At 26.6% G+C, this 24,545-nt stretch overlaps 3 protein-coding genes and 1 long non-coding RNA gene across 5 annotated transcripts; 2 read left to right on the forward strand and 2 right to left on the reverse strand.

The window, feature by feature from the left end:
• Positions 1-1,164: 1,164 nt before the first annotated feature.
• LOC114120527 (uncharacterized) lies at positions 1,165-3,901 on the reverse strand. Its single transcript, XM_050210282.1, has 3 exons — positions 3,857-3,901; positions 3,344-3,442; positions 1,165-2,232 (listed from the first exon to the last, which is right to left on the reverse strand). Exons 1-3 carry the CDS (start codon positions 3,899-3,901, stop codon positions 1,165-1,167), a joined length of 1,212 nt encoding a protein of 403 aa, XP_050066239.1.
• Positions 3,902-7,114: 3,213 nt separating this feature from the next.
• LOC126555353 (uncharacterized) lies at positions 7,115-7,630 on the forward strand. Its single transcript, XM_050210283.1, has one exon. The coding sequence runs from the start codon at positions 7,115-7,117 to the stop codon at positions 7,628-7,630; it is 516 nt and encodes a 171-aa protein (XP_050066240.1).
• Positions 7,631-10,299: 2,669 nt separating this feature from the next.
• LOC126555354 (uncharacterized) lies at positions 10,300-12,142 on the forward strand. Its single transcript, XM_050210284.1, has 3 exons — positions 10,300-10,360; positions 10,489-11,523; positions 11,826-12,142. The coding sequence occupies exons 1-3, from the start codon at positions 10,300-10,302 to the stop codon at positions 12,140-12,142; spliced, it is 1,413 nt and encodes a 470-aa protein (XP_050066241.1).
• A 10,395-nt stretch (positions 12,143-22,537) lies between these two features.
• On the reverse strand, positions 22,538-23,595 carry LOC126555355 (uncharacterized). Of its 2 annotated transcripts, none has more exons than XR_007606820.1 (3): positions 23,518-23,595; positions 22,960-23,236; positions 22,538-22,863 (listed from the first exon to the last, which is right to left on the reverse strand). It is a non-coding gene; the product is annotated as an uncharacterized LOC126555355 (long non-coding RNA). The 2 variants fall into 2 exon arrangements; XR_007606821.1 differs by having other exon boundaries at positions 22,960-23,158; positions 23,518-23,588.
• Positions 23,596-24,545: the final 950 nt, after the last annotated feature.

Raw genomic sequence — 24,545 nt, forward strand, 5'->3', positions numbered from 1 at the left:
AACGTATTATTTACTTACATTTACCTGATTTAGTATTTAATATTTACATTAGGTAAAATAACAAATAGGTATAATTGTAGTATTGTACTACTAACGTGTAAGAGTAGAATATTGTACTAAATTAAACACTCTTTACTTTTTATGTCTATATTTTAACATTTCATAAAATATTTTAGTAGGATAGTTTAGATCTTAATAATTGACTGTGATTTTTAATAATATCAATAATATCATCATTATCAATTTCAAATAAAATTTGTTTCTCTACGCTCATCAACATGAAGGCCTCCAATTTCGATTCTGTTAAAGTGTTTCTCAGGCGTGATTTAATGTATTTTAGAATTGAAAATGATCTTTCACATGCCACCTGAAAAATAAGACATACTATGTTATTATACCTACCTATATCACTATTCACTGCACGTATTTAAAACAAATAATTTATTAGTGTTACCTGAGTACATGGTAGTGTAAGAAGATATTTGTAGGCTAAAGCAAGATTTGAGTAAGCATTACTGTATAAATTATACTTGAGTAGGACATTGTAGCAACAAACAGAGCAATCCATACATGATTTACACATTTTTGAACTCATCATTTTTTCTTTATTGTTTAAAATTTTGTCAACGTCACCATCATTGTTATCCTCATCAGTATCTAGATGTATGTCTTCATTAATTATATATTCTTCAGGTAAAGACTTTTTTAAATGTTTCCAATTTTCTACAAAACTTAAAAGTTCATTCCTTAAGCTTTCAATTGTTATCAAATCATCAAAATTCTTTAATACTTTACACAACTCAACTAATGCATTAGAAGGCAATTTATCATTTATTATGTCTTCAAAATTATTTGGCGATAAACAGGATAGATCTGTATATAGTGCTTTATTAGATGAAAACTTTTTTTCCATACTTGAAATTGTATTGTCTAATATAACATTGTAAACCTGAACCTCAAACTTTTTTTCAGCATTTAGAATTGGTGTATCTGAGGATTTTTTATCATACATTTTTTTCTTACACTGACTTCTGACTTCGGGAAACTTTATTTCAATTAAAACATCTACATCACATTCTTCAAATTTACTATTTACTAGTTCAATAAAATGTTCAGTTCTTTTTTTTACACTTTGCATATTTCTTTGAAATATTTTCAATTGTACTAAAGAGCCATCAACCAATTCTTGGGACTTAAATCCATACCTTTTGTTTGTAAATACCTGGAGAGAGGACCAACAATCTCAAAAATATGCACATAAATAAATGCTGTTAATATAGTTTGAAATTCTAAAAATGATTCTTTCAGAATTTTAGCTTTTACACGAACTTCAGGCGTAAATGAATCTAATGTTTGTATAGTGTCTAAAGCTAAAATCATTTCTACGTACAAATGTCCTTGATCTACAAAAATATGATGCAAAGCTTTCTCTTTAGACCACCAACGAGTGTTTCCAATAGTCACAAGTCTTCTTAAATCTTTCTCACCAATTGTTTTTTTCCAAACATTCATTCTCTTGTACGATTCTTTAAAAAAAACTGCAACATCATTCAATAACACAAATAAAGAAGCAGCTTGTAATGGTGATTTGGTTGCTTCAATAATAACCAAGTTCAAAATATGGCTATAACACCATACATGAATTTGACCTGGTGAAGATTTTGAAAGCCAGGACGAAAAGCCATTAAAATGCCCTTGCATGTTGGCTGCTCCATCTGTGGCGTTCCCAATGCAGTTTTTTACATCAAGTCCATTGCTGTTCAGTACGTCTTGGAGCATTTCATAGAAACTTTTTCCTGTTGATTCTTTCATTGTTACAATGGAAATTAGTTTTTCATTTACTCCTTTTGAATTCACATATCTTATTATTACAGAACACTGATCTTGAACAGATACATCCTGTGTAGTATCCAGTTGTACAGAAAACATTTCAGCTTCTTGTATTTGAGAAGAAATTGACCTTTTCATAAGAACACTAATAGCATCAATAATCAAATTAACCGTTGTTTTTGAAATGAACGTCAAAGATGAACCTCTTCCTTTTACTTTTGTAGATTTATGCCTAGCAGCTTTTTCTTGAGCACTTTTGGTTATTTTATCAACATGTTCATTTAATGTCACATCATATTTTTTTAAGAGAAGTAGAATTTCTAAAAAGTTACCATGGTCAAGTGTAGGATCTTGTAAAGAATAAGATGATTCATATTGAGTAGCACGATAACTTAAACCTCTCTTTCCAATTAGTTTTACTATCTCAATAACCCTTTCTAGTATTTTCCTATTATTTTTAACTTCTTCCTTTACTTTATTTTTTTGGTCTGAAAATAGTAAATAGTCTATACTTTTGTTATTTGCATGGTGTAGATAAGCATCTGTGCATAATGTATGATTCTTGCTTTTTTCATGTTCATCAATTCTTTGATAAACATGGGTCCAAAGTTTTAATCCTTGGGTAAATATGTTATCTTCTGAAGAAAAACTTAAACACACACTACAAAATAAACTTTGAGAAAATACATCATATGAAAGCCAACAACGTTGAGATTTATCTTTCCGGTAAAATGCTTTAGATGATTTAAAAGAAATATCAAAAAATGGTTGTTGTGGATGATATTCAAAAAATTGACCAATATCATTTGTTGGGGTTTTTAAAGTAGTTGATTTGTATTTTTTCATGAATATCAATATTACTGTCATTAATAACAACATCCTAAAATACAAAAAAAAAATAGTTTGGTTTATGAGGGTAACAAATTGTTAAATTATTAATTACAACTTTAAAATGCATTTAATATTTTTAGTATTCAATAAAAATTCTTGAAGTTTTATGAAATTGGGAAAAACATGTTTAAGAATTAAGCATATTATAGTTACAAAATTATATTATTATATTATTTTATAAGTGATCTAAATTAAAATTAATTTAAATAGTTAATCTATCAATCTTATTATGTATAAATCTAGATAGTTACCAAATCATTTCTAATAATATTTAAAAATATAAATATATATAATAATAATATAATATTTTTTTTTTATACCTACTTGTTCAAAAATATTAGTAAGTAAATTTAAATTCTAAAATTCTTAGGTAACTATAGTACCTAACATTAATTACTAACTTTTTGAGAAGTTATTAATAAATGTAAAACTAGATTAAAATTACTAGAGTAGTTTTTGTTTCTTCAAGATCTGAGAGTATTTGTAAACTGTTTTAATTAGAGACATGCCTCAGATTAGGTATTAACATCATCATTTCAAAATTGGTTATTATTATTATACATTTTAAACATTTTATTAATGAAAATAAAAAAACAAATACCAACTAAATTTTCATTCTTACTTGATTTTGAACTAGTTGGTTGTCATGAAAATCCATTATCACAGATCTTGTACTACTAGTACTAGCACCAGAATTAGTTTCATCAATATTCACATTACTCTAAAAAATTATATTGTTAATCTACATCAGTAAAGTATAATAAACAATATGAAATAATCATTTTAAATTAAAAAAAAAAAAAAAAAAAAATATTATTAAAATAATTAATTTTTACTAACTATATTTTGTGTTAACTAAACTTACCAAAATAGTTTTAATATGTGATTTTAGTTTTGTTTAATATTAAATAAGTATTTCACAAATACTATTACTTATAAATTTATAAAAATAATTTAATCATAACATAATATAATTTAATATATTGTGTAAAAATATAAAGTATTTTGACACTTATATTGTAGTTTATTAACTATTATGGCTGAATTAAATTTATTTTTATTTTGGTTATAAACTATATACATATTATTTTTAAAGAATTTTAGGTAAAAATAATTATTATAAGTAGATACTCACATTTCCAATGCCTAATAGTGGTTGATTGCAAAGATTTTCTTGCATAACTAAAATAATATATCAATTATTAACACTATTGGTCATACTCATACACTTAAAAGTCAAAAAAATAATTCCCTTTAATTTTTATTTTCACCATCGTACTTAAAATATAGAAATACATGGGTTTTAAACTATTAAATAAAAAAATATGCAATTTCATGACATACCTAACTTTTTAATCAAATTTATACTTACTAGAGTCACTATGTCATAGAGGAGTCACAATTGGTGTAAAACATTGATTAATCTTTACACAGTTCTCACTTGACTTTTTTAATAGTTTCATTTTTTTCTCTCTTATTTTTTCGGCATCACCCTTTCTTTTGTTTTCCATTTTCAACAGACAACAACCAATACTCAATAGACAGGTGTATTAAAAATCGCCAAAAAATACAAAACAGTCAACAATGAAATAGAAACAAGTAAAAATCTCACAACATTATCATATCATCATTGAACGTAACACTATATTATAGTATATTAATATATTGTAAATGTAAAATGTAAATTCTCGAAGACCAGCTGTGGTATAAACGCGCATTAATCGATTGGTATAATCGACATTATTAATAGACGTTATAAATAATAATTATTCGTAATGCAGATAAGGTGGAGTGGAGGATTATTAGCTAATTCGAAACCTAAAATCTATTTTTAAACAACAAATGTAAACAATTTTGAATTTTTACACTTGCGTAGTTGCGTGTTATGATATGAAAAAAATAAATATATTTATAATTTATATTTAAACTCAATAATATAGTGTTATAACTTCTTGTATAATTATTAAGTATATAAGAATAACAAATTATTTTTTGAGCAGCGGCCCACCGGGAAAGTTCCCGGTATCCCGCCGGCCCAGTACGCCCCTGATCATTATACCATTTAAGTATTTAACACACAATGCTATTTCATTTCATTAATTTTTTTCAGTTATTATTTATAAACTTATGAATATTATGATAGTTGTATAAAGTTTGGACTTTTAATCTTAAACAATAATTTAGTGTTGGTAAATGAAATCATTTAATTCATTTTCTATTTAATTGTATTTCTTAATTCTTGTGTACCTATCCAATAAATGGCTTTTCGAAACCGACGAAGTGGTGCTGCTTACAAAAGATTAGCTAAAGAAAAGGCTATAAAAACAGCAGAAGTCTTATCTAAAGTTCCAAAATTGGACACTTTTTTTGTTTCAAGGACTGTACAACAACAAGTTGCCAAGTATGAATTTAAAATGTATAGTTTAATATATGAACAATGAACATAGCAGTAAACTAACAACTTTATATAGTTACTGTTGTGGGTACTAACTACTAACTAAAGTATACTAAAGTCCAAAGTATAATTTTATAAGATATATACTCTACCTAGTATTTATTTATATATTATAATTGTTATATATTTGTTGAGTTTTTACCAAATATTAAAATTTTTATTTTACTTAGTTAATTTGACTGTTTAACCTAATTAATATTTTATTGTTTACACATTAAATTATGTATTATAACATGTTAAATATAAAGCATATAATATATAAATATATAGTACTCATGTCTCATGACTCATGTTAATAATTGTAAGTAATAATAAGTAATAATTATGGCTTGTAAGAACTCATTAAATATTTAAATAGGTATTTAAATTTTAACAATTTTATTAAAAATAATAATATTGGATAGATATTTGATTATCTGTTATTTGTTAATAACATATTAATGTGGTGGGTAATAATATTATATTTATATAATAATACATGGTTGTTTTGTAGCATTATTAGGTTAAAATAATAAATTTCAATATGTTTTATTATAAATTTTATATTTTTATTTAGTAAATAATGATATTGATAATATCAGTGCAAACATTGTTGATCCTGGTTCTGATTCAACAAACCAACCAATTATAAATATTGATCAACATATTAATAACCCATGTACAACATTTGATAACATTGAGTAAGTTTAAAGTTATTATTAATTTTTTTCAATATTTATTTATTTTAAATATTATTTTGAAATTGAGTATTATTTGTACATTATATTAAAAAAATTTTAGCATAACCATATTATTGTGTTATTATAGTTCATTCATTAAAGGAGATATTGAACCTTCACTGCCAATTGAAAATAAGGATAATAATTGTTCATCAAATAATATTCTCCCAGGGTAATATTAATAACTAATTATTCAATTATAATATAATATTATTTATATAATATACCTATTATTTTTTATTATTATTATTTTTTTTTTTTAGCAATGAACCAGCCTTGTGGATTTTAAATGATATTACAATAGACTATATTTGCTTACATGGTTATGATCAAAATTTTGAAAATAACAACTTTCAGAAGTCTAAAAAATTATATGTACGAGTACCTTCTTCCTAATATAGGCCACAAAGCTGAAGATTTAGCAAATTCTGTATTTCATATTCTTACTACAAACAGTATAGATATTAAAAATTGTCATGGGCAAGGCTATGACAATGCGTCAAATATGTCAGGAAAAGATACAGGTCTTCAAGCTAGAATAAAAAACGCTTGTTCTTATGCAGTATATGTCCCATGTTCTGCGCATTCCTTAAATTTAATAGGCGAGTGTGCCGCAAGTTGTTGTTTAACAGCAAATATTTTTTTTAATCTTATTCAAAATATCTTTACATTATTTTCTGCATCGACTAACCGATGGCAAGTGTTATCAGAATGTTTAACAGGAAATATATCTATAAAAAGATTATCTGACACTCGCTGGTCTGCTCGTCACGATGCATGTTCAAGTTTATCCAAAAATTGGTCACAAGTTTTAAAGGCATTAAATGAAATTGAAAAAAATCCATTGGAAAAGCCACAAACAAGATGTGAAGCAAGAGGCTTATTAGTTCAGTTAAGAAGTTTGGAAATGAGTATTATGGTTACAGTTTGGAGTGATGTCTTGGAACGATTTAATTATACTAGTAAGAAACTACAGGAGGTATCAATTGATTTAAGAACCGTATTAAAATTATATTATTCCTTGATACATTATATAAATGATATAAGAAATAATTATGACCTATATGAAAAAAAAAATATTGAGATATCTGAAATTAAAGAGTATAAAACTCAGATTAATAGAAAGAAGAAACGAAAAATACCCTATGATGAATCACATGAAAATGAATCACAACTAAATTCAAAAGATGTCTTTAAAAGTCAAACATATATTCCAATAATGGATTCTTTAATTTCTGAATTAAATAAAAGAAAAATAGCTTACGAAGACATTAACGAAAAATTTAAATTCTTATTTTGTATTACTGAAATTAGTTCATCTGAAGTTAGACATCAATCAGCAGTTTTACAAAAATATTACTCTAAAGATCTTCCTGTATCATTCTCAAATGAATGTATTCATTTTCAGAGCTACCTACTAACTTTACCAAAAGACAATGCTCCTAAAACCATTTTAGGAATGTTGCAGAAAATAATAAAAAGTGATTTACAAGATGTCTTTCCATATATTAGCATTGCTTTAAGAATGTTTTTATGTTGTCCAGCTTCAAACTGCTCAGCAGAGAGAAGTTTTAGTGCTTTGAAGAGGATTAAAACTTACTTAAGATCTAGTACCAAAGATGATCGTCTGAATGATCTAGCAATACTAAATATAGAGTCAGAATTAACAGTTAATATAAATTATGATGATATTATAAATAAGTTGAGTGAGTTAAAAGCTCGTAGAAAAATGTAATTGTTACTAATATTAATATAATAAAGTTAATAGTTAATCATATAGAATATTATATTATATTCATTATTCTGCGTTAATATTTGTATATTTTAGCATAATGATTTTATTTTTTTCCCAATTAACGCTATATTAGTAAAATATTAAAATGTGTCTATAAAGGGCGGCAAAAAATTTTGTGCACCCGTGGCGGCAAAATTGTAAATACGGCCCTGAATAGCTTTCATTTTTTATTTCGGTTACTGTTACATTCTGCTTGGTGCGTCTACATTTGAATTTTGTACTCTCGGTTTTGTATTTAATTTCATAATCATATTCTTCCAAGAATATTCGCCAATGGGCGAGTTTTGATAATGGGTCTTATAGATTAAATAACCACGAAAGTGTGCGATGATCGCTTAATATAATACATTTTTTACCATATAGATACGGCCTAAAGATTTTTACTGCGAATATTATGGCTAAACATTCGAGTTCGGTTGTACTTTAATTATTTTCGCTTTTATTTAACGTTCTCGATGCATACGATGCATATGCAATAGGTAAATATTGTGGTACTTCCCCTTGTGATAATATTGCGCCTAGTGCTTTCCCACTTGCGTCAGTGGTAACTATAAATGGTTTCGTAAAGTTTGGGTGTTGTAATATAGGTTCAGAGCAAAGCGAATTTTTTAAACTGTAAAATGCCTTTTGACAATTATTATCCCAGTTAAAGGTAGGTAACTCCCTTCTTTAGTAAGTTTGTTATCGACTTTGCTATTAAGCTATATGACTTAATAAATTTTCTATAGTAACCAGAGAGTCCAAGAAATGATTTAATTTGTTTTACGGTAGTTGGTATCGGAAATTCTAACACTGATTTAATTTTATTTATGTCGGGTTTAATTTTTTTATTTGTTTAAGTATAGTTTGTCTTACTTGTTGACCCATTATACAGATTATTTCATTTTGAATTTTATGAGAAAAATAACTAATAGTTGGTTTATTACTATCTGTAATAATATGTTTTATGTGAGCTAATAAGATTGGGTTATAATGACTTATTACTTCAATTAGGCTAAAATGCCACAATTTGTTTCTCCTATTTTGTCTGATGAACCTCTTAATGCCAGATTATTTTTAGCACAAAATAACATTCTGTCAACGATAACTTTAAGAATACAAAACCATTTTTCTTTTTCATTTTTGATAGAATTTTGAAGTTCATGGTCAATTGTTTTAGTGTCTCGTAATCTCTTTTCTAACTCCTTCCAGTCCAAAAAATTTTGTCTGTGATTCTTACTATTCTCATGCTCAGAAACAGAAGGATTTAAATGTTTCCAATCTTGAAATCCATTATTAGAAAACGCGGATTTCCTGAAATCATTATTTGAAAAAAGGAGACACGCAAAACAAAAAATGGCATTTTTTGATGTACTGTATAATCATAGGCGAATCTACAGGGTGTGCTTGGTGTGCCAGGGCACACCCTGCAACTCGTATAAACGTGTGTGGGGCCCATAATACTCATTTCAGTTACAACGGTATGGAGTCTAAACATTAAACAATTTATATTTTAATTTTAATTTTAATACATTTTTATGGGTACAAGTATTGTCAATAAATGTTATCGTGATAAGCATAGTTGATAAGAGATCAGCAATATTATCAAGAAAAGAGAAAACATGTATGTTTATTTATAGCACGGCTATAGTCGTAATTTATATTCATAATCATAGTTATTTTATGTAATTTAATTTTACCAGTAATTATCATTTTTATGGTTGACAAAATGAAAAATACTTTATTTCGTATAAAGTATTATTGTATTAACATTTAACACAGAAAAATAAAGTTTAATATCATGTCGCCTAAGAATTCAAGTGGTCACTCAAAAAAAGTGTTAAAACAAAAAAAAAGATGCAGAACTGAAAAAAATGAAAGGTTCATTAAACAAATTTTTGAACAAAATTGATTCAAGTAAGTACCTATATACTTCATTCTAATAAATAATATAAATATCTTGGTATTTAATTATGATAAAGTGCATTAATTAATATCATTGTTCTTATTTAGTTTTATTTGATACCTACCTACCTATTAATTATTGATAAAAAATATAATATCGTTTACATCTACTGTATATTGACTTACTGTTCTCTATACTTTATAATTATTAAACATATTTCAAAAATATTTTTTTTAAGAAATTTGAAAAATTGTTCAATTGTATTTATATTATTTAGGTAGTATTTGGTAAACTGGGTGAATAACTATTATAGCTGTATTATTTAATTATGTCAAATGCAATGAGCTGTGTACCTACCTAGTTATTATTTTTTTTATATACTGCAATCATAACCCATACAATTATACAAATATTTTAATATTTATGCTACTTATTAGTTTAACTAGCACATTAAAATCATATATTTTTGCTATAGTTATTTATAGTTTTTTATTAAAAATGATGATATTTGCACTGTGAATGCTAACGATAGATTTGAAATTAAATTAAATTAAATTCAGGTACAATAAAGTATAATATAATTATTACTATTTAGTACTGTAATAAAATTGTATAATTTATTTAGAATTTATTCTACTTATTAGTTTATTGAGTTAAAATTCATATATTTTTTTAGTTGTGATAGTTGATGATGACAAATGTAATAAAAATTTTGATAATATTGATGGGTTGTATGAATAATTGTACTGAAGATGTAAATGGTAAAGTAGCCATAGGAAATTCAGGTACATAAACTATGTAGTTATTATTATTTTATATTATAATACAAAAAATATGGATACAATTATATAATTTATTTAGAATTTATACTACTTAATAATTAACTGAGTTAAAATTCATATATTTTTTTTAGTTGTGACAGTTAATAATCAGACAAACAATAGTAAAATTTCAATAATTAATGATTTATTGGATCCTGCAAATAAGTTACCAACAAATACTGTTGAACTGAGGAACAGAATACTTCAAGGACCATATCAGCTCGAGCTTACAATTTATCCAAGAACACAACAAGGAGATAAGAAACGTTCGTTTCAAGCAATTTGGTTTAAGATTTATAAATGGCTTGAATACAGTCCAAGTTTAGACAAAGCATTTTGTTTTTCATGCCGTTTCTTTAGAGGAAGTAATTTAAATTTAGGGCAAATTGACTATACTTTTTTAGTTAACGGTTTTACAAACTGGTATAAAAGTCAGGAGTCTTTTAGAAAACATCAATTATCTAAATACCATCTCCTTAGCTCTGGCTCATTAAAACAATATCTCGATTGCAAACCTATAGATGTTTTATTGAATCATGAAATGGAAATTATACATACAAAGAAAGAAGCTGATCGTAAACAAAATCGAAAAGTTATGGAGCGATTAATTGACGTTGTAATTTGTTTATCAAAGTGTGAAAAACCATTACGAGGACACGATGAGTCAGAAAAAAGTCTTCAAAAAGGACTTTATCTTGAGATAGTCCAATTATTAACCAAATATGATCTAGTACTAAAAAATCATTTTGAAAACGGTCCAAAAAATGCTAGATATACAAGTAGTTCCATTCAAAATGACTTAATTTTTTCCATTCAAAATGTTGTCAAATGGTCAATAAAAGAAAAATTTAATCAAAAATATATTTCAATCATTGCAGATGAAACGAGTGATGTTGGGCACCATGAACAAATTTCTATAATCTTTCGTTATTTTGATAATTCAACAAAAAGACCAGTTGAAGTATTTGTTGGTTTAAGAAGACTTCATTTTGTCAAAGCAGAATCAATATTTTCTGTTCTTGATGATATAATGATAGAATACAACCAAAACTGGAACTCTGTATTAGCTGTTTGCTTTGATGGGGCATCAACAATGTCTGGTCACATCTCTGGGGTACAAGCTCGTTGTAAACAAAAGAATAACAAAATAATTTATGTACATTGTTTGAATCTTGCATTAATAGATTCAATTTCAAAAAAAAAAATGGATCTCAGATTAATAACAGAATTATATTTGACTTCTTAGGAACTGTACAGTTTGCATATACGTTCATTGAAGGTAGCCCATCACGCCATGCAGTTTTAGAAAAAAATTCAAATGAATTTAATCAAAAATTAAAAACATTAAAATCATTGTCTACAACAAGGTGGGCTTGTAGGGCCGAAGCTATTTCTGCTATTAAATCTAATTACAGCATTTTATTAAAAGCATTAGAAGAAATTTGTGATAGTACTCAATTTTGTGAATACAGAGCCAAAGGTCTTGGACTCTTAAGTCAAATGAAAAGTTTTAATTTTGTTTTTGCCTTATTTACAATGGAGCCTATTTTACAAATAATTCTAAAAGTGAGTTCAGCTCTTCAATCTCCAGTTTTAGATTTAGTATCAGCTGTTGAGTTGATTAAAAATTTGAAATCAGCAATTGTCAGAATAAGAAACAATCCTGAAATCCTGAAGAGTATGAAGAAGTTTACAGACAAACAATTGAGATGTGCAATAAACATGAAATTACCATTCCAGGGGTAAAAAAAAGAATAGTTTCTGTGAAAATTGATACAAACAAAACCACTCAATATTTTACAGAAACAATTTATGATGAAATGAAGATCAATGTATTTTTCTTATTGCTAGATGATTTAATTGGAGAAATTGTTAAAAGATTTTTAACAAAAACATTAGACATTATAGGTGCTGTAGGTAATCTAATTAAGTTAAATCTGAGTAAATATGATTATTTCAAAATAAATGTAACCGAACTAACAACAGAAGTGAAATTATTAAAAGAAGCTGAAAATATTCCATCCGGAACATATTCACATACTGTCTATAAATGGTTAGATTGGTTGGCCATTTCAAACCGACAAGATGTATTTAACAGTTTCAATCAAGTATTATCAATGTTTGTAGTGATACCCGTAACTAGTTGTGGATGTGAGCGTATTTTTTCAAAAATGACTATTTTTAAGTCTAAGTTAAGGTCCACTATGTCTCAAGATCGCTTAGAATCTCTCTTATTTTTATTTGTGGAGCAGGAATTAACTAACTCAGTGGACACAAATAATGTAATTGAAGAGTTCAAAGTTATGACTCCTAACCAAAGAAGACTAATTTTATAAAATGTACCTATAAAAATAGTTGTTAATTACTACCAGTTATATTATATATTTGATACAATTCTTTGTTATAATTATAATAAAATTAAGTTATATATTTAATGCATTTCTTTGTTATTAATGATAATAAAATTAAGATGTTATAGGTATTAAACTTCAAAGAATTTTAAACATAATTGATTAACAATTTAATTGTTGGTAGACACTAGACATATGTCCAAAAAAAATAACTGAGTAACATATATTGAACTTTGCAATAGTTGTAGTTTATTAAATTGAATAATTTTGAAACATAACATGTATATTTTACAGCACGAAAAATAGCATCTAAACTAGGTAATAAAAATTCATCTTAATATTATTTAATATTATTAATATTGTGATTTCAAATGGGAAACATATTTTAAACGTGTGATAACTGAGAGGTATTTTGAACTACAGAGGACCTTTTTGAGGTAAAGGCACACACTGCTTTGAATTTCTAGATTCGCCTATGTGTATAATAGCCATTGTCTTCGAACTTTTTCTCCGTTATTTAAAAATTTATAAAACCATTTACCGTCAAAATGTCTGCCATCATCATTTACTGGAAAATAATTATTTTGATCCATAAGATATGGTCCTCTTTCGACAATGAAATCTCTAAATCTAGAAGTCATAGTCGGCCAACATCCAGGATCATTAAAAATTACGTCAATTTCATTATTTTCTTGGTTAGTTATAGGTTCATTATTATCATTATTCTGTGTACTATCTTCAGTTAAATTAAAACAGTCATCAATTAAACTTTCAATTTCAATACTTTTCAAATTATCATTTAAATATTCGTCTTTTTCAACATTGTGAATTAATAAACTAGTTGACGGTGCATTGTCTTTTTTTTGTTTGGTATTTTTATTTATCCAGCTACTTAACATTACGGATGATTTGATATTGTTTTTATCTCTTTCTTGCCTTTTGTTCTCAAACCACGCTCCAGAAGGATTATTTTTGTGGGGGGCATATTTAATAGGTAACCTAATGTTAAAATAATAATAAAATAATAAAAACAGTCAATACGACAATAGCTCAACTAATAAAATTAGATAATTAAATACTATGTCAGTTTTATATTTTCTATTTAAACTCAAGAACTCAACTATTAGTTTGTAATATTTTGTATATTTGTTTTACTAATTAAATCAATAAAATGTGTAATTATATTATTTATGTTCTTAAATTTAAAGTATACAAATTTGAGCAATTCTGCATAAATAAAAATAAAATAATAAAATCTAACAAGAAAAATGATCAATTTTTTAATACTAAAAATTATTCAGAATCGTTAAATTTTCAATATATTCTATTAGATATTAAAAATATTTACCTTGTTCTTTTTAAGACTTCACTGCTTTAGAGCGAAGATTTAGTATAACTCACTCAATCGACTGTCGATATTATTAAAATAACAGAATAATCATAATCGTATTATAATAATAAGATTTTTTACGTTACAGTGTGTGGGTATTGTTGTATATAGTTTATTTTAGTCTTTAATAATATTAGTTTGGTCAATTTAAAACTGATTACCATTTCACATAGATACACATAATATTATCATAGTTGTTCTATTTTTATTATTGTCGGCCGAGGGAAACGTATTAATATTTCTTACTGATTTCAATACAATATGTAGAAATATATACATTATTACAAATAAACTATATTCCCTATGGCCTATACGATATCATTCGGTAACAGTTATCGTCGATCGTCGTAAATTAAAACTATTTTTTTTTCAATAATAAATGTGTTGTTTAATCATAAAAATATAAATTTATATTTGCAACACAATTATCGCAGTATTAATCAGGTCGCAACTAACATATTTATAGATATTAACACATTAAAATATTTTGGTTTGGATTTTAAAATTCTAATTTGATGATATCAAATGTTGCACCCCCATTTCTACTCGATATTTTGCGCCCCTGGCAAGCGCCCACCTTGCCAGGCTCTCGGCCCGGCCCTGCCTTGGTCCATTGGCTGAAGTAGTGAAGTCGTATTTGGTGGAAGAAATTCTACTTTAATAGAATTCAATTTCTTTTTTGTATTATGAGCAATACAATTGTCAATTAAGAGGAGTACTTTTTTCCTTTTTAAACTCATTTTTTTATCAAAATTAGACAGCCATATTTCAAACCATGCGCTCGTCATCCACGCTTTTTTATTTGATTCATAATCTAATGGATATGTTTTAATACTTTTGAAACATCTAGGTTTTGCCGATTTTCCAATTAATAGTGGTTTAATTTTATCTGTGCCAGTCATATTTGATCCTAAAAGAATTGTAACTCTTTCTTTACTGTCTTTTCTCCCTGCACAGTTCTCTCCTTTTAATACAAATGTTTGACTCGGTAAACATTTATAAAATAAACCTGTTTCGTCAACATTATAAACGTCATCGGGGGAATATTGATTTATAATTGGTAGGTATTTTACTAACCAGTCAGAACATATTGATTGGTCAACTGAAGCGTTTTCACCACATATTTTACGGAAAACGACGTTATTCCTAATTTTCCAGTTGCTTAACCAACCTTGACTAGCTTTAAATTGTTTATGGCCGAGTTTAGTAGCAAAAAAAATCGGCCTTCTCCTTTAAAATTGGTCCATTTATTGGAATGTTTAAATCTCTACATTGAATAAACCAATTGAGTAAACTAACCTCTATATCGGGATACTCACAAATCTTCATTCTTTTCATGGACCCTTTATTAGTTTCGTATTTTTGTAAAATATCGTCTTTATTTTTCAGAATAGTTGAAAGTGTACTGGGTGGAATATTAAATTAATTGGCAATTTCATTTTTCTGTTTACAACTTTTTGTCACCTCACTTATAATGTTCACTTTTTCAGCAATTGTTAATGTAACCAATTTACGTTTAAGAGACATAACTACAAATTGTACACGCTACACAGCGAAGATATACGGCAACTGCCGATTATTTTACAGCACAACAGTTGTACATAGGATAATTTCATTTGTACATTTGTGATTGTAAACCGGTTATTCTAACGATAAAATGTAAGAAATGACTTCGAGTTATCTATGCTCAACTATTTTTATACTTGACTTATCTCGACAAATATTGCATTGAGTGTATAGGAATTTCCTAAGGACAAAAAAAAATTCGAGTTATCGAGGTTTTCGGGTTATCGAGGTTCGAGTTATCGAGACTCGACTGTATATGATTTCTTACGAAGAGTGGGTAGGTAGTGACTCCGTCATACGAGGGGTCCGAAAGACTGCTTATGTATTCTAAAACATGATTCTTATCGAATCGCAGTGACATCGAGTTTTGATTTTTGTAAGGAGACGTGGGTTTTACTTTAATCGTTAAATTAATATATTAATATAATATTCCACACTCTTGTGTCTTGTATTCGTATGCCTGCAGTATTAATTATAAAATATGAAAATTGTGACATTGCACAATCTTATGTGTATGTAATTATTAGTACGGAAAGTATAGGTCCGTAACAAATGCATATATCTGTTAATAATTAAAATATTTTTTTTCAATTATATTTAATGATAATTATATATCTCCATAACCCATCCTGTAAATATATCTTATTTGAGCCTGATTATTTTATTTTTATTTCATGTATTATTTGTTTACAATATACACTCTTCAGTCTTCAACTGTTCAACATTACATTTCATCAATGCAAGCTAAAAATCCAATTACATTTTTCAATTATTATTACTAAAGTTATTAAAAATTTGTTATTATTTTATATATAAACATTAAAAATAATATAATATTATAAAATAATATAATATTTAACTTAAATATAAAAATATATTAAATACTAAAATACCGTGTGATCAAGTGTTAATAATACTTAATCATCAATTTATAAATCCTCCTTTACGATTTTAAGTATATGGCCTTGTTGCAATGAATAATTTTCACTAATTTAATATGGCTTAATCTATGATGGTGACATATACGATAATAGGTATTTGTTATAAAAGCCTAAATTTTAAATATTTTAAGATTTATTGATGTAACTATAAACTAATACTATTATTTTACCTTCAGGATCTTGCACACATCCACTAAATATGGAAGAACCACACCATGAGTATCTTAATAACTTCCCATTATCAAATTTTATGGATAACTCGTGTAATTTATGGGGCAAAGAAGATGGCGAGAATCTCCTAGAAAAATGCATAATATTCTCTACAGTTGACCACGGGTATAGGCCGGCGGAAACTTGGTGCCTAAAATATATAGTTTACAATAAGTAGCCATTTATATAGGTATATTTTTATTTAAAGCCATTTACATTCAAACCCGGATTAAAATCTTCAGGGGCCCAGGGGCCAATACATAGTTATGGTCCACCATCAGTGAAAACAATTCTTTAAAATTATAAAAGTGTACAATAAAATAAATTTAAATATTTTATTTGAGTATGATAACTAAAGTACAGATTTTGAAGGCATAATTTACCTTTATTTTCTATTGCTCTAAAACGAAGTTATGTCAGCTACAAATTCGATTTAGATTGCCATGCACAACATTTTATTTTGCGTTTTTTGTATATTTATGGTTTTTTGGGCATTTTTGGTACATTTTTTAAAATTTGTTCTAAATAAACGTATCTTAAGGATTAATTTTAATTTTTATACTTAAGATTCTGAACGGAGTGATGAATGTATTAATTTTACAATGATGTATGTTTTTTTTTGTGTGTGTGTGTGTGTGTGTGTGTCGTGTACAGCATAATTAGTCGAAATAATGCTTCAATTTCAAACTTCAGAGGTGGTTTCCGATGGAAAAGTGAATATCCTTCGTGCATTATAGAGGTAAAAAGTAAACATTTTCCAACAGTTTTCAAAAAAATCGAGAAAACCAAAAAAAAAAAAAATGACGGAAAAATGGAAATTTTTACGCAAAACCAGTTTTCGACCGAATCGATTTTTTTATATGGTTGTAATTCAAAAACTAATCACTGTAAATACTTGACATTTTCACCAAATGTTTATGTTAGTGTTATCTATATTAAATTTTCAAACATTTTTGACTTTTTTTGAGTTATTTATAGACCAATGAAAATTTCGATTTTTATGCAAATTTTTTTTTTGAAGTATCGATAACATTTTTTGGCCCAATAAAAATACTTGAAAATTGTATACAAAGTTCCTCATATGATATTCTTATAGTGATTAAAAAATTATAAGAATACATAGGTCTAACTTTTTTTATTAGCAATTGAAAATCAAATTAATTAATTTAATTTTGATAAAAAAATCAATCTATATATAATATATTATATGTGTAAGTATATAATATGTAACTAAAGTTGCATATTATTATGTTTATAAATAATTATGTAACAATCGTTACAGCTGAATTATTCATCGGATCTTTGGAGCTTAATAGAAAAGTACTGGGCCATTACTAGAGACAAATGTCAAAAATATATCGGGTTCAAATGTTAAAGATGAACTCTGTGATTATATGAAGAAATTTCCTGCTTTAAAAAAGCCATCCCGTCATAATATTTGTAAGTTAAAATTAATAGTATCTACCCTCTAACCATTAGTTAATTGCTTAAGGTGGTTTGAAGTAGAGTTTAGTACTTATGAAAGTGTATTAAAAAATTTTTATGATGTTAAAATAAAATTTTTGTTTTTTTGTTATTGTTTTGTAATAATTGATTGAAGACTAACTCTATTTATTCTGTTATTCTGTACAAAAATATGGAATGTATTTAAGGATAAATGAATTTTAGAAAAAATATATCAAAAACTCTGAAGGACTACTTTAAAGTGCATTATAGATGAATACCGAGATTTAGCACAACGTAATTATAATTCATACTTTTATACTTAAAATTTCTATAAAATATAGTCTTTTGTTATTTTTTTATGTTATAGAAAGTGAAGAATTTTCTTCCTTGGTAGCATTTTTTATTCTTCCATTTCTTTTCTTTGCTGTCACAACAAAAAGGAAAAAAGGTAAATCTACCTGGAAGCCTTTAAAATTGGAAGCTAAAGACGGTTTCATCTCTCATTTACGGTGTCTCACTCGGAGCTTTAGGAGAATATAACAAGACGCAAAAAAAGTATGCTTAGTTAGGCGTTACATTACAGCCCCTTATTGTTGAACCTAACATAAATGAAATTTTGCAATATTTTGTTCTCGTTGATGGAACGTGTTATATGTTATACTCAATAGTTTATTTTGTTGATTGTTATTTCAAAATAATTCACTCTTTAAACCTTCAGTATCCAATTGAATGTATGTTAATTTGGACATTCATTTAAGGAGTATTTTACAAAATTAAAACTATATGGGATACCGAGTATGTTTCTGTAAATTCCTTTTAAGCGATTCGCACATAAATTAAGTTATGTAAAGTTATAAAAATTTATTAGTTAATAATGATTATACTTGTTTGTTACTAAAGTTATACTTAAAAATTGTAAGCTGTTATCATTTAATAAATTATAAGTATTCAATTTTTCAAATATGCCTAATTGTTTTACTTGTAAATTCAATTTTCTCATCCTACTCATTCTTCTCTATTTCTCTCATTATTATGTAAACATTTTCAAACTAAACACTACGATCATAACTTTACTTTTTTCGATTGTGCAAAAGTTAATTGTCTTAGGTCATTTCATTTACTAAATTCTTTTAAGAAGCATTTTGCCTCTCACATATTAATAGAAGAAATATCTACTCAAACTAAGCATATTAATTCAAATTGTGTTATGAATAATTTACCAGAAAAAGTGATAACAATATTATAAATACTTTCTTAGACAATACGAGTTCAATGTTGCCTGAATCTATACCGGGTACTGACAATTGTTTTTTTTATAAATTTAGGCAATATCTTGGCTTCATTATATGCAAACCCCCAAGTTCCACGAAATGTTTTGCAAACAGTTGTCAAAGATATGAAAAACATATTTAGTGATCAAATTGCTTTTAGAAGAAAATATTTCTAATGAGCCGTTTAATCATTTTAACAATATTTTTTAAGTACTTTAGGAACCTTTTACTGACTTTTGGCACAGAGTATAAAAGAATCAAATATTTGACAGACCTTTGAACATATATTGCTCCCCGTGAATATGTTATTGGTGAGCGGTTAAATGCACAAATTAAAAAAAATAATTCTCACTCTTTGCTGTGCTTGTTAATTGTACAGAACAATTTATACCATTAAGATATATTTTAAAAAACTTTTTCTAAATAAAAAATGTGCTATTAAATACATTAGAAAATGTTAATAAATTATAAATTAAAAGTTCATAGCTCAGTTTATAAATAAACTTTGTGAAAAATGCTCTGTATGGAAAAAAAGAAATAGATCATGGTACTCAAATTGTATTTCTTATTTTCTTATTTTTTGATGATAACGAAGTTGGAAATGCATTAGGTAGTCATTTTGGTATTCACAGGCTTGGAACAATGGATATATCAATTCCTTGTATACCTCCTCATCGCCAATCTTCTTTGAACACCATTTTCTTGGCTTTAGAGTTTCATTCATCTGATTGAGTTTAATTTGGGAACAATATAATTTTTAAACCACTTATTGATGAACTGTATTATTTAAGAAATACTAGTGTTTATATTAGTACTGATGACTTCAAAGGAACAATCACATTTGAATTAGGTGTTATAGTGGGTGATAATTTGGGAGTTCATAGCATAACTGGATTTGTAGAAAGCTTTTCTTTAAATTATTTATGCTGAGTATGTAAAATGAGGAAAGAAGATATACAAAAACAGTGTTCTATTAATAATAATTTAATAAGGACTGTAGAACAATATAATTTAGATGTAAGTGAAGTAGATGTCTCAAGTATTGGAATTAAAGAAGCTTGTCTTTGGCATAAGGTTTTGGGATTTAATGTGTTAGAACAGGTTGGAATGGACATAATGCATGATATATTAGAAGAGGTTGGTAAGTATGATTTGGCTTTTTTTAATTTCTTATTATGTTGAAAATTTGAAAATTTTTACTCTACCTGATAGATATATAGATCATAATATAGAACATTTAAGAAAAATAAATATAAGACTTTTGCATCTGAAACAATGTCTTTAATTCGCTATTTTGGTCTATTGATTGGTAATTTTGTACCTCTTAATGATCCCGTATGGTGCCTATATATACTGAGACAAATTATAGATATAATTACTTCTATATCATTAAAAGTTGGTTGTTGTGAACTACTACAAACTTTTGTTTCAGAAAACGATGATTTATACATTAAATATAGTCATCAAAAATTGAAACAAAAATTACATTTTATACTATATTACCATACTATTATTCAAAAGTTAAGTTCTCTTGTTAGTTCATGGAATATGAGATTCTAAGCCAAACATAGACTATCAAAAATATCAACTAATACTTCTAGCAATAGATGTAATATTTGTAAGACTTTAGCCATCAAGCATCAATTACAACTTAACAACTTGTTCCTTAAAGGAACTTTGGGTTATGTAATTATGTAATTTAGGTTAGTTATTCTGATTTTTAAAAAAATAGAAGAATTTATGGAAATAGATTAATTAGAGCTCCTAAAACAATATATCTAGATTTGTATTTAATGTACCATTTATCAGTCTTAAATGGTTCTTACACTTGACATTGATGAAAATAATTTACCTAAGTTTGGTATATTTATTTTTGTAACAATAAAATTATAATGTTTTGATATTTGTCTATAAAAACCATAATATTTTTTTATGAACATTATTTTCCTTATGGAATTAAACATAAGAATAAGATAGTGTTTGTGTATCATCATATGTTTTATTCTAATATTCCCAACAATATTAGTGTTATGCCCAATGGAGGTACATATGTGACTTTAAGAAGTCTCTAGAAGAAATCTAGTTATTTTATGAATTATACCTAACTTATTATAATTTTATTATTTGGAAAATAAAATAAGGAAAAATTAATAAGAAATAAGAAATTATATTTTTTATAGCAAAATCTATAGAAACAAATTTTTTTTATTTTGTATATAATGAGTAAATGGGTTTCATTTTTAATACTTTAAAGCATTTATATAGGTATACTTGTATTATTCATAATTATTAACTCTATAGGTAGATTAATTATTTTTTTTAATTAATATTATATGTAAATTTTTTACAGTTATTGTTATTTTTTTTAATTGCATTCTATTATATGCACATAAATAACAATTTTTATTAGATATATAATGTTCAAATTAAGTAGTATTTATAATATTTTTTATTGTAGCTATTAAACTTTTCAATATGTAAATGATTTTGCTTTATTTATTAATAAATATAAGAGTTGTCTACCTGTACTTAATAAATAATAATATGAATAGTTAAAAATATATAATGCATACTCCAGGGTTTTTTTTAAAGAATTTTTCTGATTGCACAAATATATTTACACACTTGGATTGTAGTAGGGAATTTATCTACGCAGACCAAACTCTGTAGTACGGACTACGGACTTTTATCCGTTGAACTGTGCCGGCTATACTACTTTATACTGTACTATCTACATTTTTACTTTTATAAGACTGTATATACTCAAAAACAATATATAAAAACAAATATATCCAGACTCTACCCATGATATACCAAATAAATTATTTTAAATTAATGCGCTATTTTTATTGTAAATAATAATTTTAAAATGTTGTAAAAATATAATACTACATTATACTACTATAATATAATACATACTAAATAATATTTACTTGTACTAGTAAATAGGTAATTTGTAATAAAAATTGTTTATTAAAATATAAATATATTATTTAATATAAATTAAGGTTACAGGTATCTATTCTTGACGCCATTCAACGGTTCGTTCCGCTTAAATCATTCCGTAGATCAACCTTCCCATCATGGGTTTCCCCCGCTTTCAAATCTCTTCTTTTTTAGGTATAATATATACTTCCTTACTTTCCTTCAGACCTCATATTGATTATGTCACTTGTAAGGCCTTACGTCTTCTGGGATTCATGCGCCACCACATTAAACAATTCAACTCAGCACCTTGTCTGCTCTTATACGTTCAATTCTCGACTATAGGTCAGCTATTTGGAATCCTTATCTTAAAACGGAAACAAAACTTATTGAACGAGTTCAGAATCGCTTCCTTAGCTATGCAGGTTTCTTATTAAAAATTGAACACCCCCACCATTCTTACCAACTTGTCATAGAGGTGCTTAATCTACTCTCCCTCGAGGACAGGCGATTAATTGTGGATCGTATCTTCCTTTTAAAATTAATCCAGGGTAAATTTGATGCTCCGCGTCTCCTTGAGCGTGTTAGCCTTAGAGTCCCTTCCGCCAATAACAGATCAACCGACTCCTTTCACATTCCAACTTTCCGTTCAAACTTTTTATCTAACGATTCTTTGGTTAGAGTTATGCGCAGTTTAAATAATAACGATTTTGATTTATGGCCTTAAATCTTGTTTTTACCTAACGTGTGTAATTTTCTTATTATAATTATAATTATTCTTATTTCTTAGTATACTGTTATCATTATCATTTATGTATACTATTCTTATCAGTTACGTTAATTTATGTAATATCGTTATTGTTATATGTAAAAAGCCGTTTGACGTATTTACAAATAAAATAAAATAAAAACAATCAAATGACTAGGTAATTTCTTTTTAATTTGTGTGTTAAACTTTTACATAATAGTATGAAAATACAATTATATTATATTATTATATAATTATTACATTTATACTTACAATTTCAATTTTTAATTTTAAAACTTTTTTTATTTTATCAATCCGCCGGCTGTTTCAGGCTTGGTCTCTACCATAGACCTATTTACAAATGGAATGTTCTTTCCATAGCAATGATGTATCAATAATTGTCGCCAATATAGTGTTGGGGGCAATCATGGAGAAATGTATACTATTCGTTGATTAGTCCATGATACAAAATTTTCTTATCAATTGATTAAGCCTAATATAATTTAAATTAATTTTTAGTGATGGACAGTGGACACAACTGAGTAGTTGGTTAGACTGTAGTGTTTAGTATATTTACAACGTGATCTGTGTAGTAATCACCGTGCAGGACACGTTAAACACAATTACAATTAATTATTTAAACGACGTAGCACGTTTGTCGTCAGTCTTGAGATGTTGAGTTGAGAAAGATAGGTAATAATTGAACACTTCACACGTATTATTATAACATAAAGTAAAACAATTTATTGTTTAAGTAAAAAAAAAAACAATTATTACATAAAATAAACTGTCGTAAGCGTATTACGCCATTGATCAGTGCTGACTATCTTCTAAATGCTAGGAAGTGCTCTACCCGTATTTATATAGGTTCTACTAATGACGTATAGTGGTGTGATATTATAATATTCTAATTTTACTCCCTAGTTCTGTTGAATTGCATTAATATGCAATTTAGGTGAAAATAACTTGTTGTTTTCACCTTTGCTCTATATTTCCTGTTATGTAGGCTTTTACACATCTTACATATTAATACCTACATTGTCTTGTTATACTTCATGTATAATTTATTATTTTAAATTATATTTGTATCTTAATATTAGCTTTGGGTTTACTACATCTGATACTTATATTAAATATAATATATAAATTAATACATACTGTAGCCAACAATAACCATAACACTAGGGGCATAACAAACATCCTTATGATTATGCTAAGGGTGGGCAGCCAAGCAAAGCAATGATCGAGTCTAGACAGCAATAATCGAGTCTAGACAACCAGCAAGTTGGGACCTAAAAAGA

This window comes from Aphis gossypii, unplaced genomic scaffold (assembly GCF_020184175.1).
Source record: "Aphis gossypii isolate Hap1 unplaced genomic scaffold, ASM2018417v2 Contig00809, whole genome shotgun sequence".
Lineage (NCBI taxonomy): Eukaryota > Metazoa > Arthropoda > Insecta > Hemiptera > Aphididae > Aphis > Aphis gossypii.

Excerpts from the sequence above, each read along its gene's own strand:
- LOC114120527 (XM_050210282.1), bottom strand. The coding sequence starts at position 3,901 with ATGCAAGAAAATCTTTGCAATCAACCACTATTAGGCATTGGAAAT. Across the intron at positions 3,443-3,856 it reads CACTATTAGGCATTGGAAAT|AGTAATGTGAATATTGATGA; the intron begins GTGAGTATCTAC and ends ATAATTTTTTAG. Across the intron at positions 2,233-3,343 it reads ACCAACTAGTTCAAAATCAA|AGAGGTTTAAGTTATCGTGC; the intron begins GTAAGAATGAAA and ends CTAATTGGAAAG.
- LOC126555353 (XM_050210283.1), top strand. The coding sequence starts at position 7,115 with ATGGATTCTTTAATTTCTGAATTAAATAAAAGAAAAATAGCTTACGAA.
- LOC126555354 (XM_050210284.1), top strand. The coding sequence starts at position 10,300 with ATGGGTTGTATGAATAATTGTACTGAAGATGTAAATGGTAAAGTAGCC. Across the intron at positions 10,361-10,488 it reads AGTAGCCATAGGAAATTCAG|TTGTGACAGTTAATAATCAG; the intron begins GTACATAAACTA and ends TATTTTTTTTAG. Across the intron at positions 11,524-11,825 it reads CTCTGGGGTACAAGCTCGTT|CATTAGAAGAAATTTGTGAT; the intron begins GTAAACAAAAGA and ends TTTTATTAAAAG.